This window comes from Bufo bufo, chromosome 2 (assembly GCF_905171765.1).
Source record: "Bufo bufo chromosome 2, aBufBuf1.1, whole genome shotgun sequence".
In the NCBI taxonomy this organism is placed as follows: Eukaryota; Metazoa; Chordata; class Amphibia; order Anura; family Bufonidae; genus Bufo; species Bufo bufo.
The window spans coordinates 170,789,596-170,807,188 of record NC_053390.1 but is presented as its reverse complement, the minus strand read 5'-3'; the positions used below and the strand labels follow the sequence as shown (position 1 = coordinate 170,807,188).

Here is a 17,593-nt window from a genome sequence, read left to right as displayed (position 1 = left end):
TGTTCTTAAATGTTCCTGGATTAAAGGGAGGGAAACTCTGGGGTTAGAGGTCATGATCATGACATCGTCTGCGAAGGCGGCTAGTTTATGACTCCTACCTCCCAAACACGAACCTTCAATCCTAGTGTCTGCTCGGAGTTTTATTAAAAGGGGTTCCATAGCTAGGATGAATAAAAGGGGGGATAACGGGCATCCCTGACGTGTACCGTTATGTATTCGAAAGGGAGTGGAAAGATCGCCATTAACCATGACCTGTGCTGTGGCCTGCTCGTACATAGCAAATACCGCCTTGATATATGGACCAGGTAGGCCGAACCGATCCAGCACATGACTTAAGTAGTTCCAGTTTATGCGATCAAACGCTTTTTCAGCGTCGGTGCTGAGGAGTACAAGTGGAGTGGAAGTACATTTGGCATGGCAAAGTATATTGATAACTCTAGCCGTATTGTCCCTGCCTTCCCTACCTCGGACAAAGCCCACCTGGTCCACATGTATCAGAAGAGGGAGAAGGACTGCCAAACGGTTAGCCAAAAGTTTCGCTAAAAGCTTAAGATCTATGTTGAGTAAAGATATTGGCCTATAATTAGCACACATTTTGGAGTCCTTCCCCTCCTTAGGAATCAAGGCAATATGCGCGGACGTCATATCTCTAGAAAGGGAGATGTTTTGCAGGGTTTGGTTGCAAACCGTGAGAAGATGTGGCAGGAGTTGTTTCTTGAAAATTTTGTAATAAGAGGCGGGGAGGCCATCTGGCCCTGGGCTTTTACCTTGGGGCATTTGGGCCACAGCTAAGGATAGCTCTTTGATGGTAAATGGAGCCTCTAAGGATTTTTTCTGTTCAACAGTTAGATTTGGGCATGACAGGGGTTTCAAGAAGGTGTCAATTATTAAGGAGTGAGCAGAAGGGGAAAAAGAGGGAGGAATATTATAAAGGGCTTCATAGTAGTCCCTAAATTGAGCAGCTATTTTAGATGTAGCGAAAATTGGCTCACCTTTCGGTGAAGAGAGTTGGTGTATATAATTGTCTGCTCTCCTTGCCTTTATTCTGCTTATAATAAATTTGGTGGCTTTGTCACCATGTGCATAAAATTTATATTGGGAGTTAAGGTAATATTTTGCTGATTTACTCTGTAATAGGGCCCTTAGTTCTGCTCTAGCTTTGGAAAGTTCCTGAAGTTGAATTTCAGTCCTGGATTTTTTATGGCCTGCTTCAAGCTTCCTTATTGTGGAGAGGAGATTATTAATTTTGCCTTCCCGCAATTTCTTTAAATGGGAGCCAATGCTAATAAATTCACCTCTAATGAAGGGTTTATGAGCGTCCCAGGTGATTTGGGGAGATAATTCTGGAAGGGAGTTAAGTTTAAAGTACTCATCCAGTAACGAGGCTATTTTTCCAACCGCTTCAGTATTACCTAGGATAGATTCGTTCAATCTCCAACTAAAACTCTTGGGTTTTTGCATAGGGGAGGTTACCATTAGGTATATAGGAGCATGGTCAGATAGATGTATAGACCCAATACTAGCCTTTTGGCATAGTTGCAAGTGCTCTTTAGATATGAAGATGTAGTCTATACGGTGATATGAACCGTGGACATAAGAATAGAATGTATAATCTAGAGTGTTAGGGTATAGGGTGCGCCATACGTCTACTAAGTGGAGATCCCAGAAGAAGTTTTTAATGAACTTTAGGGAGCGCTTAGAATGGGGAGTTTTGTGTGAGGAAGAGTCTATCTGCGGATCGAGGGCTGTGTTAAGATCCCCTCCTACCATAACTATACCTTCCTTGAAAGAGGAAATTGTTTGAACTATGGAGGAAAGCCATTTAGCCTGATTGATATTAGGAACGTACAGGTTAATAAAGGAGTACATTTGGGAACCTATGTAACCTTTCACCATGATAAATCTGCCCTCTGGATCTTGAAGGTGGTTGGTAGGTTTGAAAGGTATCTTCCTCTTAAAACCAATACTTACTCCTCCAGACGAAGCAGTGGCCCCCCCACTATGGAACCAGATGGGATAATGAGAAAATTCCATGTTAGGGAAATGGTTGAATCTGAAGTGTGTCTCTTGGAGGAGCAGCACATCAGCTCCCTCCTTGCGCAGGATGGAGAAGATCTGGCTTCTCTTAGAGGGCGAGTTAAAACCTTTCACATTATAGGAAGCTATATGGATGTCAGCCATAGTTAATTATTATTGTGAACACATGAGTAAGGTGTGTGCTGGACCCCCAAGAGAGAACACTCACGATCTGAAGAGGCCCTACCCCATCCGGAGGAGAAGCTGTAAAACCGCAAACCTGCTTGTATCGCTGAATTGTCAAGAAAGTCTTTGTCAGGTACCTAAAATAAAGTAACGGGACAGGGGAAACAATGAGAACAAAAGAAAAATACAAAAAATAACATAGAGTGGAACGAGAACCACTAGTGTAAAGCATGGGGGAGAATTGGTCTAAGACCTGTTTACGTGACGTTTAGCACGTATGGATGCTACCTGAAAATGGGTTAGCATTTAAAAACTAACAAGCAATTGACAGGAACCCTAATGGGGAGCGAAAAGGGTCCAGTTAGGCTATAGTGGAAAAGCCTAGGGGTGAAGGGATTGAGTAAGGCCGATTAGAAAATGGAGAGGGATAGGGGTAGATAACTAATAGACATATGCATTGGAAGCATTATCTGATATAGGCGAATTTAAACATGACTATTAAGGGGTTATATAGTGGATCTACTAGCAGAAATGAACTAGACTGTGCAAAAAGAAGCTGAATCTCTGGATAGATCCACTAAAGTCCTGTAGTTGAATATCACCCCTGTCCATGGTTATAGCTGGGTGGATGAAGGTGTCACTCTTGTGCCAGTCTCTTGGGTGTTAGGTGACGGCCTCTTTTTCCCGTTTTGTGAGACTTAGGAGTATGATGCAGGGAGAAGGCAGCCGTTTCTGGAACTTCAGGTAAGGCAAAGAGGTCTTGGAACTGATCCCAGTTTTCTATTTGCATGGGTGGAATTTCGAGATGATCATAGACGGCCTCTAAATCAGCATGTGAGGTGATGTTAAATCGGCGACCACCTTGGGAGAAGGAGAGGCCAAATGGAAAGTTCCACTTGTATAAAATTCTGTTGGCCCTCAGCCATTCCGTTAGAGGTTTAAGGTGTTTGCGCTTCTTTAAGGTGGAAGGGGCCAAGTCCTGATAAATCGATACTAGCGCTCCTTCAAACAGAATGTCAGATCTATTTCTGGCAGCCTCCTGGACAGCAGACTTGACCTGGAAATTCAGAAACTTGCAGATGATGTCCCTTGGGGGTTCGTCCGCTTTCGGTTTAGGCCGTAAGGCCCTATGTGCCCTTTCAATTATGATCTCTGGTACGAAATCAGGGCCAAGGAGGGAGGCACAGAGAGAGATGATAGCAGCAGGGATATCACCAGGGAGAACGGTTTCAGGGATTCCTCTTACCCGTAGATTGTTCCGGCGTCCCCTGTTCTCTTGATCCTCCAAAGCTTTCTGCATCTCGTTCAGGTAAGTGCTACATCTACGGAAGGTGTTCGTTGTAGCTTTTTGGTGATCCAGCATCTGGGCTTGGTTGTTCTCGAGCGTCTCGACTCGCTCACCCACTTGCCTCATATCCTGTCGCATTGCAGCGAATACGCTAAGCAGGGGCTCCAGTGCTTTATTTAAGGTATTTTTCAGGTAGTTCCTGGTGATCGGGAGGGCCCCCCTACCTTGTAGCTCTTCAGTATCGCTCTCTTCGTCCGATTTATTCTGCTGAGCTGTTTTCTGTTGTTGAGTCGGCGCCATCTTAGAATCACGTGCGACGAAAGCTGCAGCCGCTTTTTTGATGAATTTATCCATATCACCCCCTTGGACAAGATTTTTGTTAGAGCTGGGGTGTTCCCCTGCCTTGGGGTTGCCTATTTTCACCATTTTCGGGTGGAAAGCAGAAGATTGCTGGTGCTAAAGCTTGTCAGTAAGACGGAGCTCAGAATCAAGCGGCCATCTCAGACCGGCGCTGGCTCCGCCCCACAATGATTCCATTTTTAAAACAAAAAAAATGTTTGAGTGTCTCCATAGTTTAAGAGCCATAGTTTTTTCGGTTTTTGGGCGATTATCTTAAGTAGGGTCTCATTTTTTGCGGGATAAGATGACGGTTTGATTGGTACTATTTTGTGGTGCATATGACTTTTTGATCGCTTGCTATTACACTTTTTGTGACGTAAGATGACAAAGAATGGCTTTTTTTACACCGTTTTTATTTTTATTTTTTTACCTGAGGGGTTAGGTCATGTGATATTTTTATAGAGCCAGTCGATACGGACGCGGCGATACCTAATATGTATACTTTTTTTTATTTATGTAAATTTTACACAATGATTTCATTTTTGAAACAAAAAAAAAACATGTTTTAGTGTTTCCATAGTCTAAGAGCCATAGTTTTTTCAGTTTTTGGGCGATTACCTTGGGTAGGGTATTATTTTTGCGGGATGAGATGACGGTTTGATTGGCACTATTTTGGCGTACATGCGACTTTTTGATCACTTTTATTACCTTTTTTGGGAAGTAAGGTGGGCAAAATTTCAATTTCATCATAGTTTTTTATTTTTATGGCGTTCACCGTTTGGGTAAAGTAACATGACCGTTTTATAGATCAGGTCGGTACAGACGCGGCGATACCAAACATGTGTAGGGAATTTTATTTTTTAAAATTTTAATCAGTGAAAAATGTATTTTTTGATTTTTACATTTTTTTTACATTTTTTTTGACCCAGACCCACTTAGTTCTTGAAAATCCAGTGGGTCTGATGTCTGTATAATACAGTACAGTACACCATATAGTGTTTTGTTTTGCATTTTACACTTTGTCTGAACAGATCTATGCCTTTAGCACAGATCTGTTCAGCACCATGGACAGCAGGATGCCTGAGACGGCGTCCTTTTGCCATGGGAACCTTCCCCCGTCTGCTCAGTAGTGGCCAGAACTGCGCAGACGGGGAAGGGTAAGGAGGGGGGCTCTCTGTGGGCTCTCTCCCTCTTCATCGGGGGGCTACAAAGGCACAGCAGCCCCCCGATGGGAGAGGGAGGGAGCTCCCTGAGCTGTTAACCTTTTCTATACGGCGGTCTGTACGGACCGCGGTATGGAAAGGGTTAAACGGCTGACATCATATCACAGATGTCAGCCGTTTATACCAGGGTAACAGCAATGTGCTGACACCCTGGTATACCCACTAGACGCCAACGATTATTCAAGGGGAGGCGGGCGGGGGATCGTGATCCCGCCTGCCGCACCGCCCGCAACACCCCCCCTGCACCTCCCACCGGGATAAAATCATTCAGGGGTGCAGGGGGGGGTGAAACATATATTAGTTTAGGCACACTACAGTTTCTGATCACCGCGGTCCCCGCGGGGATCAGAAACTGCAAAAAGCGCAGCAAACCGCAGGTCTGAATTGACCTGCGGTTTGTTGCGATCGCTGACATGGGGGGGTCACGGCACCCCCCCGGGCATTTAGCCGAGGTGCCTGCTCAATGATTTGAGCAGGCACCTTGTTCCGATCACAGCCGGCCGGGCGGCAGTGATCAGAAATACACAGGGCGTACATGTACGCCCTGTGTCCCTAAGTACCAGGGCACAAGGGCGTACCTGTACGCCCTATGTCCTTAAGGAGTTAAAGAGGACCTTTCACCGATTATTACACTACGATCTAACTATACAGACATGTAGAGCGGCGCCCGGGGATCTCACTGCACTTACTATTATCCCTGGGCGCCGCTCCGTTCTCCTGCTATGTCCTCCGGTATCTTCGTTCACTAAGTTATGGTAGGCGGAGTCTGCCCTTGTTCTTCTGTAGCGCTGGCCAATCGCATTGCAGAGCTCACAGCCTGGGAGGTTATTTTCTCCCAGGCTGTGAGCTCTGCGCTGCGATTGGCCAGCGCTAGAGCAGAACAAGGGCAGACTCCGCCTACTATAACTTAGTCACCGGAATCTCCGACTACTATAACTTAGTGAGCGGAAATACCAAAGGGCATAGCAGGAGAACGGAGCGGCGCCCAGGGATAATAGTAAGTGCAGTGAGATCCCCGGGCGCCGCTCTACATGTCTGTATAGTTAGTTCATAGTGTAATAATCGGTGAAAGGTCCTCTTTAAGGACCGGGCTCATTTTCACCTTAAGGACCAGGCCATTTTTTTGCAAATCTGACCAGTGACACTTTATGTGGTGATAACTTTAAAACGCTTCGACTTATCCAGGCCATTCTGAGATTGATTTTTCGTCACATATTGTACTTCATGACACTGGTAAAATGGAGTAAAAAAAAAAATTCCAAGTTTCAATTTCTCTACTTCTATAATACATAGTAACACTCACAAAAATAGTTATTACTTTACATTCCCCATATGTCTACTTTATGTTTGGATCATTTTGGGAATTACATTTTATTTTTGGGGATGTTACAAGGCTTAGAAGTTTAGAAGCAAATCTGAAGTCACTTTGTGAGGTTTACATAATAGAAATCACCCAAAAATGACCCCATTCTAGAAACTACACCCCTCAAGGTATTCAAAACTGATTTTACAAACTTTGTTAACCCTTTAGGTGTTCCACAAGAATTAATGGAAAATAGAGAGACAATTTCAAAATGTCACTTTTTTGGCAGATTTCCATTTTAATAAGGGTTACAAAGCAAGGGTTAACAGCCAAAGAAAACGCAATATTTATGGCTCCGATTCAGTAGTTTATAGAAACACCCCATATGTGGTCGTAAACCGCTGTACGGGCACACGGCAGGGCGCAGAAGGAAAGCAATGCCATACGGTTTTTGGAAGGCAGATTTTGCTGGACTGTTTTTTTTGACACCATGTCCCATTTGAAGCCCCCCTGATGCATCCCTAGAACAGAAACTTCAAAAAAGTGACCCTATTTTAGAAACTACGGGATAGGGTGGCAGTTTTGTTGGTACTATTTTAGGTTACATATGATTTTTGGTTGCTCTATATTACACTTTTTGTGAGGCAAGGTAACAAGAAATAGATGTTTTGGCACAGTTTTTTTTTTTTTTTGTTATTTACAACATTCATCTGACAGGTTAGATCATGTGGTATTTTTATAGACCAGGTTGTCACGGACGCGGCGATACCTAATATGTATACATTTTTTTTATTTATGTAAGTTTTACACAATGATTTCATTTTTGAAACAAAAAAAATCATGTTTTAGTGTTTCCAAAGTCTGAGAGCCATAGTTTTTTCAGTTTTTGGGCGACAATCTTGGGTAGGGTATGATTTTTGCGGGATGAGATGACGGTTTGATTGGCACTATTTTGGGGTGCATATGACTTTTTGATCGCTTGCTATTACACTTTTTGTGATGTAAGGTGACACAAATGGCTTTTTTTACAGTTTTTATTTTTATTTTTTTACGGTATTCACCTGAGGGGTTAGGTCATGTGATATTTTTATGAGGCACGTTATTACGGACGTGGCGATACCTAATATGTATACTTTTTTTATTTAAGTTTTACACAATAATATCATTTTTGAAACTAAAAAAATCATGTTTTAGTGTTTCCATAGTCTGAGAGCCATAGTTTTTGGGCGATTATCTTGGGTAAGGTATGATTTTTGCGGGATGAGATGACAGTTTGATTAGCACTATTTTGGGGTGCGTGTGACTATTTGATCGCTTGCTATTACACTTTTTGTGATGTAAGGTGACAAAAAATGGGTAATTTAGCACAGTTTTTATTTTTAACGGTGTTCATCTGAGGGGTTAGGTCATGTGATATTTTTGTAGAGCCGGTCGATATGGACGCGGCGATACCTAATATGTATACTTTTTTATTTATTTATGTAAGTTTTATACAATAACAGCTTTTTTAAAACAAAAAAAATTATGTTTTAGTGTCTCCATATTCTGAGCCATAGTTTTTTTATTTTTTGTGCGATTGTCTCAGGTAGGGGCTCATTTTTTGCGGGATGAGGTGACGATTAGATTGGTACTATTTTGGTGGGCATACGCCTTTTTGATCGCTTGCTGTTGTATGCGGCGATACCTAATATACCTAATTTGTTTTTTACTTTATTTGGGGAAAATGACGTTTTTGTTTATTTGTACTTGAAACTTTTAATTTTTGGGGAGGAAAACTTTATTTTTTCAACTTTTTTTTCACTTTATTTTTTGTCCCACTTTGGGACTTCAACTTTTGGGGGTCTAATCCTTTACAATGCATTCCAATACTTCTGTATTGGAATGCATTGGCTGTATGAGTAATACTGTGTGTATTACTCATACAGCTTCCGGCCTGTGAGACGCAGGGGGCTGGATCTCACAGGCTCATCACAGGAAGGCAGCGCCGATGCCTCAGGAAGGCATCGCGCTGCCTTCCATGTCACCGGGTCCCCCCTACAGCCCCACGGGAACCTGATGCCACCGCACCATAAAAAGCCGCAAACTGAAGATCTGAATTGACCTGCGGTTTGCAGCGATCGCCGACACGGGGGGGGGGGGGTTCACAATACCCCCCGCGCATTGACCCAAGGTGCCTGCTCAATGATTTGAGCAGGCACAATGTTCCGAAATACACAAGACGTACCGGTACGTCATGTGTCCTTAAGTACCGGGACAACATGCCGTACCGGTACGTCATGTGTCCGGAAGAGGTTATGGATAAGACAAATTTATCAAACAACATGAGACATTTGATAAATGTGGCATAAGGTAAGACAACGCAGACTCTAGAAAAACTGACTTAAAATATTCCTCTCATGATAAATTCCCCCCTATGTGCCTCTGCCTGACCGCCGCTGTAATGCTATGTACTGATGTAATGCTGCCAGAACAAATGATTACAGTTGAGGTCAGGAAGCATTATAACTCATTATAATGCCATGCCGTCCAGAGCAGACTTCACTATGGCAATGCACGGTCCCACAAGGAGGGTGTTTCACGTCTGAACCTGGCCTAACACTGGCAGCACTGATTGGTAAATGTTAGAGGGTGCAGGGACACACCTCCACTGGTAACACCCAGTTGTTATTTATACTGTAAATGTCTTAGAGGACTGACACAATGCAAAGTTCTGATAATAGTTATTTCATAACGATATAACAAGTATTTATCCAGAGAGCTGGAGTGGCCCTCTTTAAGGGCTCATGCACACGACCGTATGCCCTCCGAGACATACGGTCCGTGAGCTGGCCATATGTCCCGGAGCGGCATACATCGTGCGCACAGCATCAAAGGTTACTATGATGCTGAGCGCATCGGGCCGCCCGCGGGGCTATTGTTCCGCACTCATAATATCATATGAGTGCGGGACAATAGTCTGGCGGGCGGCCCGATGCGCTCAGCATCATAGTAACCTATGATGCTGTGCACTCCCGTGCGTACGATGTATGCCGCTCCGGGACATATGGCCCGCTCACGGACCGTATGTCTCGGAGGGCATACGGTCGTGTGCAAGAGCCCTAAGGGGTTAATCATGCCGGTCATTAATTAGGAGGATGTGCAATACCTGTTCCAAAATGAAGGAGATGGTCTCCAAGACCAATTTTAGACTCTGCTTCTCCAATGAAAAGGCTGCTTGAAGTTTCTCCTCTTCTTCTTCGTTAAAACTCTGTTCAGCCTAAAAAAAACGAATGAAAAAAAAAGTTAAAAAAAAAAAGGTTATAAAGAAATAACTATGCCATATAACAGATATTCATTCAGAAGGACAAACGCTTTATCTTTAATCTGCAGTCATATCTTCAATTCAGAAAACTGAACCGTGCCTGGCTGAAATCTATCATTTCATATTCTTATCTGCACAAAACACATAAATGCAGAGAGCGCGCAAAAAGTTTAAACTATTGAGAGGTAATGTCAGTTATTTGTATCTTTTACACCAGTCAAAAAAATCCTCTTGTGATAATCCCAAAGCTGAGATCACATTACAAATCTGAAAAATAAATGGGCTCCAAGGGATAATTGAGGCTCTGAGTGTGCTGCATTCATCAATCTCGTGATGCCAGAGAGAACCTTATCTTGTTCTTTCCAGCGAGTCGGATATAGATCCATCAATTGAGGATGTGAAGTCATGTAAACTAGCACTAAGCAGAACTAAATTGAGTTGATGCCTCTTTCTGGAGCAGAACATGAGACTCACAATTTACATTTATATTGTCAGTACAATTCCAGTGTCTTACCAGATCTGAGATAGGCTATACTCATACCGCCGTTATGGCTGCCCTTTATACCAGAAGCCATGACACTGTAGCAGGATATAAAGCAGGGACCCAAAAACTAAACTGACTCATAATGGGGTCCATTGAGGTTCCATTGAAATTTTTCTCATTGCCATGATACTATGCTGCATCTGTCTAGAGCCAAAAAAGGACCCATGAACCCCATTAAAGGGGTATAAACAGAACACTTACCTGGTGACCTCCTTGTCATCTTTTTAGTTGCAGATCCACTCATTCTTGCACTCCTCTTCTGTCATCCAAGATGGCTGCACTACATTTCAGAGTCTATCTGATGAACAGTGTGCATCAGTAGCCCAAACCACTTCCTACTTTCCATCCCTGCTCTTGGATTGGCCAGCGCTATTCACGTGAGCAGTGCTGACCAATCAAAGGGCAGCATGAAATGATTTGGGCTACCAAATGCACAGTATGCATCAGTTCTCTAAGAAGCGGTGTGGCTATCTTAGATGGCAGAAGAGAAGCAAGGAATTGATAGATCTCCATATCAAAAGATGAAAAGGAGGTCACCAGGTAAGTGTTCTGTTTGATCCCAACTGGAGGGTTGCTCTATCGTATAATGGAACCCATTGGGGTTCGGTCAAAAGTAGCAGAATCCCTGACAGACCCCTCAACAGAGGCCCCGAACACAATATATGATAAAAACTGATAAATGTAAGTGTCCATATAAAGCGATGGTGTTATGGAAGCAATCTGTGCCCACCTCAGTTCTTCTCCTAACGGTGCCGCCTTGCTCACGATCTCCATAGCTCTGGCAGTGCCCCACTCTCCATGCCACCAAAGTAACACTGTGCTTCCAAGTAAGCTGAGAACTTCATCCTGCTGCTTCTCAATGACTCAAGGGAACACAAGTGCGCTCTCACTGGCCCTTAAAGGGCCAGCGTGCTCAACTAAATCTTTCCGAGAAAATGGCTGGCAAGCCTGGAGTAATTAAGGCACTTACAGCTTCTGTCTGATATCCACATTGACCCTTCCGTGCCTGATCTGACCTCTGCCTGATCTACTAACCCTGAGCTCCTTGCCCTGATCTATGACAGTTTATCCATGTGGAGATCCATCTATAAAGATTGAAACCTGGTGGTTCCCCTGCAGCGGAACACAGAGAGGGAGAGAAAGCTCTCTGCCAGTGTCAAAACGACAGCAGAAGTTCTCCTTCTGAGACAAAAAGAGGGTTTTAAATAGAATGACCCATACTGTTTTGAACAATAAAGTATATCAGTAAATCAATAATTTTACATTTGAAAGAGAATTAAAAAAGCACTTCACATTTTTTCTCCAACAGGCTAGTTAGAAACATAGTTTAAGGCTGAAAAAAAGACATTTGTCCATCCAGTTCGGCCTGTTATCCTGCAAGTTGATCCAGAGGAAGGCAAAAAAAAAAAACTGTGAGGTAGAAACCAATTTTCTTCACTTTAGGGGGGAAAAATTCCTTCCCGACTCAAATCAGGCAATCAGAATAACTCCCTGGATCAACGACCCCTCTCTAGTAGCTATAGCCTGTAATATTATTACACTCCAGAAATACATCCAGGCTAGAGATGAGCGAACTTCTGTTTTAAGTTCGGCGTCTAAAGTTCGGCTTCCGGTTAGCGGAGGATCCCGATATGGATTCCGAATTCCGTTGTGGTCCGTGGTAGCGGAATCATAATGACCATTATTGATTCCGCTACCACGGACCACAACGGAATTCGGAATCCATATCGGGATCCTCCGCTAACCGGAAGCCGAACTTTAGACGCCGAACTTAAAACAGAAGTTCGCTCATCTCTAATCCAGGCCCCTCCTGAATTCCTTTATTGTACTCACCATCACCACCTCCTCAGGCAGAGAGATCCATAGTCTCACTGCTCTTACCGTAAAGAATCCTCTTCTATGTTTGTGTACAAACCTTCTTTCCTCCAGACGCAGAGGGTGTCCCCTCGTCACAGTCCTGGATATAAATAGATGATGGGAGAGATCTCTGTACTGACCCCTGATATATTTATACATATTAATTACGGTAGATCTCCCCTCAGTCGTCTTTTTTCTAAAGTGAATAACCCTAATTTTTGCTAATCTTGATGTACATGATGTAAATTGTAGTAAAATTAAGTTGTAACTAGCAAATTTATAAATCACTTCATTTAAAAAAAATATGTCTGCATCCACCTGAAAAAAAAAAGCTGTAAAATCATGGCCACTAGGGGTGTCACATCCACCTAACTTGCAGTCCACTGCCTGTTGTCAGGCAAGATCCGGCTTTAGTAACGGAGACACAGAAGACAGCTCACAGGAAGAGGGGCGTGTCAGAGGTAGCCGAGATTGTGAGCCTAATAAAAGAACTGCTTCTACACTGCCTTTGAATTCACAGAAGCCTCCTGCCTTTTTTGTAACTGTGATCTCTCTTAACTGTTCTGTGAGATTCGGAGCTCAAAACAAACATAGTGGGAAGTTAGGAAAATTAAGTCACAGCAGTATAGTTCTGACTGATTCCAGCCAACTACTTGTGAGAGAAATGCATCTAGCTGTGCAGCTGAAGAGGGGAATAATTTGGATGAAAAAGACAAGCACAGCCATTGTGCAAACTTTTTTTTTTTTTTTTTAACTCTTTAGCAAATCTACACTAGTTTTCCTACTCCACCGTCCTACTGGAGCAAGATTATGACTTTTTTTGCAACTTTGAAGCTCATAAACACAGCTAACCACACCCGCTTACCCACCCATTTTTCTAAACTGGAGTGAGCCATGTAAAAAGTTCCAAAAATTGTTTCGCAAGTAAGCCCAAAAAGTAGCAAAAGCCCAAATTTTTTTATTCTTTGAAGCCAGAATTTTGCAGTGGAGGCATAATAAATCAGGGCCTTAGTGTATATTTAGAGGAATAACATATGAAACATGTGATGTAGGTCTCCCCGTCTCCCCCCCCCCCCCCCCAACTTCCTCAAGTGACAGAAACACAACCATCGCAAGATCTTCTGCTTTTCTAGTATATAACACAACGGTGGGGACAAATAATAAAAAATAATAGATAGTGTAGGAGAGAAGAGCAAGGCCTCACGCACACGACCGTTTGTGTTTTGCGTTTAATCTCTTTTTATTGATAAACAATCAAAAGATAAATACGAAACAAGGCAAACATTTTCGGGGTACAGCACCAAATTACAGGGATCTGTATGGAATCCAAAACGTGGTATTACATTATAGTGGAAAATGTTTCCAACAGATGTGGACAAAAGTATAATGAGACAAAGAGAACAGAATATAACCATCCATTGCCACAGCAAATCAAGTGGTCTTCCTCCGCAGTGCCCAGATATAAAAAGGAAACAAACAAAACTGTAAACCAGAGATGAAAAACAAAAATATTAAAGATAGTTATAAGACCGGGAGGGAAGAGGGGGGTAATTCAGAGCGTTTGAGGCTAAGGAACCATAGAGCTCGTCCTAGAGAAGCTGCACGTTTGGTACAGGTGCCATGCGCATTTTTTTTTGCAGACCCATTGACTTCAATGCGCCTGGGACTGCGTTTTGCAGATGACACACGGAACACGGACAGTATCTGTATTTTGTGAATCCGTGGTTTTTGGACAGCAAAATACATACGATCATATGTATGAGGCCCAAGTCTACTTCCCCCATATAGCCACACGGAGACGTAATAGTCTGAAGTGATAACTGCACTGCTTCCTATGAGGGCCCCAGCATGGTGGCTGCTGCCCTACTGAAGAAGGTAACCGTTCAGTTCTGACAACATATGAAAAACGACTGTTCATGCCTGCAGACACTATAACAATCACTTTATAGGTAAGTATATGTATGAAGGCACACTCACATCTGATGCTGCACGGAACAGATGGCAATACGTTGGTTATAAATGTAGCTTCTTTATTAAAACAACTCCTTATAGGTCACTGAGAATCAAGGACTATACGACCTTTCAACATATTCAAATTAAAATTTAACGTAAATCCCTAAAAAATTATAAACAATAAAAATTGTTAATCATACATAAGTATCTATAGACGTCTGTACATATAAAAAATGTCACTAATTAATTTCAGGATAGATATCAGTAAATGTAATGTTTCTTAAAGATACCAAAAATATACACAAATACAAAAAACGCATCTGCATTATTGATGAGATTTGCATGCGTTTGTTGTGTTTTATTTAGCATAGATGGACAAAGAAAAGAAAAACAAAAATAGAGCTAGGAAATGTAGTTGGTGTATATATATATATATATATATACACACACACACATACATACATACATATAAAATGTTGATGCTAGACTATACAATGCATTGTCCCAGCATAAATAAAAGATTGTGTCAAATCGTGCTGGTATTAATTAAACGGCATAACGCTGTGCCTGGATTTTTATTAAAACAATATACCCCAATATCCTACACGTTAATGGCGTTATATACACTGCTCAAAAAAATAAAGGGAACACTTAAACAACACAATGTAACTCCAAGTCAATCACACTTCGGTGAAATCAAACTGTCCACTTAGGAAGCAACACTGAGTGACAATCAATTTCACATGCTGTTGTGCAAATGGGATAGACAACAGGTGGAAATTATAGGCAATTAGCAAGACACCCCCAATAAAGGAGTGGTTCTGCAGGTGGTGATCACAGACCACTTCTCAGTTCCTATGCTTCCTGGCTGATGTTTTAGTCACTTTTGAATGCTGGCGGTGCTTTCACTCTAGTGGTAGCATGAGACGGAGTCTACAACCCACACAAGTGGCTCAGGTAGTGCAGCTTATCCAGGATGGCACATCAATGCGAGCTGTGGCAAGAAGGTTTGCTGTGTCTGTCAGCGTAGTGTCCAGAGCATGGAGGCGCTACCAGGAGACAGGCCAGTACATCAGGAGACGTGGAGGAGGCCGTAGGAGGGCAACAACCCAGCAGCAGGACCGCTACCTCCGCCTTTGTGCAAGGAGGAACAGAAGGAGCACTGCCAGAGCCCTGCAAAATGACCTCCAGCAGGCCACAAATGTGCATGTGTCTGCTCACGTCCACAGGTGGGGGTTGTGCTTACAGCCCAACACCGTGCAGGACGTTTGGCATTTGCCAGAGAACACCAAGATTGGCAAATTCGCCACTGGCGCCCTGTGCTCTTCACAGATGAAAGCAGGTTCACACTGAGCACATGTGACAGACGTGACAGAGTCTGGAGACGCCGTGGAGAACGTTCTGCTGCCTGCAACATCCTCCAGCATGACCTGTTTGGCATTGGGTCATTAATGGTGTGGAGTGGCATTTCTTTGGAGGGCTGCACAGCCCTCCATGTGCTCGCCAGAGGTAGCCTGACTGCCATTAGGTACCGAGATGAGATCCTCAGACCCCTTGTGAGACCATATGCTGGTGCGGTTGGCCCTGGGTTCCTCCTAATGCAAGCCAATGCTAGACCTCATGTGGCTGGAGTGTGTCAGCAGTTCCTGCAAGACGAAGGCATTGATGCTATGGACTGGCCCGCCCGTTCCCCAGACCTGAATCAAATTGAGCACATCTGGGACATCATGTCTCCCTCTATCCACCAACGTCACGTTGCACCACAGACTGTCCAGGAGTTGGCAGATGCTTTAGTCCAGGTCTGGGAGGAGATCCCTCAGGAGACCGTCCGCCACCTCATCAGGAGCATGCACAGGCGTTGTAGGGAGGTCATACAGGCACGTGGAGGCCACACACACTACTGAGCCTCATTTTGACTTGTTTTAAGGACATTACATCAAAGTTGGATCAGCCTGTAGTGTGTTTTTCCACTTTAATTTTGAGTGTGACTCAAAATCCAGACCTCCAGGGGTTGAAAAATTTGACTTCCATTTTCTAATTTTTGTGTGATTTTGTTGTCAGCACATTCAACTATGTAAAGAACAAAGTATTTCAGAAGAATATTTAATTAATTCAGATCTAGGATGTGTTATTTTTGTGTTCCCTTAATTTTTTTGAGCAGTGTATATATATATATATATATATATATATATATATATATATATATATACATATATATATATATATATAGCCACAAAGGATCATTATACTAGAAAAATATATCATATAAATAGACAAAGAATATAAAAATAGTAGTTGATATCTATATATACAGAGCGTTATCCTCCAATCTTGATGATCGCACCACTGTTGGTATTGAGGTACGGTATTAAACCATGAAGCGCATTGTCCCAACGTAAATAGTGCTGGTGATGGTTATGTCCACTAGTTCATAAAGCACACTATCTCAATAAGAAAAATGTTATCACAAATCGCGCTGGTGATGATTATGTCCAATAAAACGGTTTGCGTATAATATTATCAAAATAATGGTTAAAAAGATGGAATTTATGTATGAAGGCTATCTGATTGGTATTCCTGTCCCTCTTTTGATGTACCTCATCCCCTAGTTGTGATGAAATCAAATTTCTAGCTGCTGTTAATATCCTCTCTGGATAGCCCCTATCTAGAAATCTAGAGGTCATCTCATTCATCCTTAGTCCTTGTTGTACTGGATCAGTGACTATCCTTTTAACCCGTAGGTATTGTGACTTGGAAATGGCCTTTTTCAAAGAGGGGGGGGGGGGGGGGGCCACTTTTATAATGTAAACCGCTGTTTCTGTCGGTCTCTTTTCTATATAAATCTGAATATAAATATCCATTTTTTTTTAATGATCATGGTGTCTAAGAAATTGATAGAATGATGATCATATACCATAGTGAACCTCGAGTGGCCCCACCCACACGCAAAAAATGTCATCAATAAATCTCTTCCATATGTGTACATATCTCTGGAAATCCTCATGTGTATAGATATATTTCGTTTCGAAAGATGACATATAAGCATTTGCATAGGGCGGGGCCACATTCGAGCCCATCGCGGTCCCGCGGCACTGCAAATAGAATCGGTCGGCAAAAAGGAAATAGTTCTCATGTAACACCAAATGCAATAAATCCATAAAAACTGCCTGTTGTTCACTGGAATAATCACTGGATTGCAATAATTCCTTTGTGGCCTCCATACCCTTTCTATGTGCAATAGAGGTATATAGGCTGACTACATCAATGGTGACCAGCCAACAATCCTCCGGAATGTCATGTAATTCCTGTAATATCTTCAGAAAATGTGAAGTATCCAATAGGAATGAGTCTGTATACCTAACCAAAGGTTTCAGTGCTTTCTCCAGTATCATAGCTAGTGGAGAGAGAACTGAGTCCACTGAGGAGACTATCGGGCGACCCGGGGGATTTACCAGGGTCTTATGTACCTTGGGGAGTATGTAAAGAACCGGTGAATGATTAATAAGAAAATCATACATTTTTTATCAATAATCCCGCGGTCGCTATACTTGGTCACCAAATGCAAGATCTTTGTTTTAATTTC

General features: G+C 42.7%; 1 protein-coding gene across 1 annotated transcript in view; it reads right to left on the bottom strand.

Annotated features, from left to right (window-relative positions):
• The window catches only part of COMMD10 (COMM domain containing 10), a 495,489-nt gene that overhangs the window by 461,419 nt on the left and 16,477 nt on the right, over positions 1 to 17,593 (bottom strand). Inside the window, exon 3 of the mRNA XM_040421656.1 lies at positions 9,501 to 9,611. Coding sequence (XP_040277590.1) covers positions 9,501 to 9,611 — 111 coding nt within the window. The remainder of the gene's footprint in view (positions 1 to 9,500; positions 9,612 to 17,593) is intronic.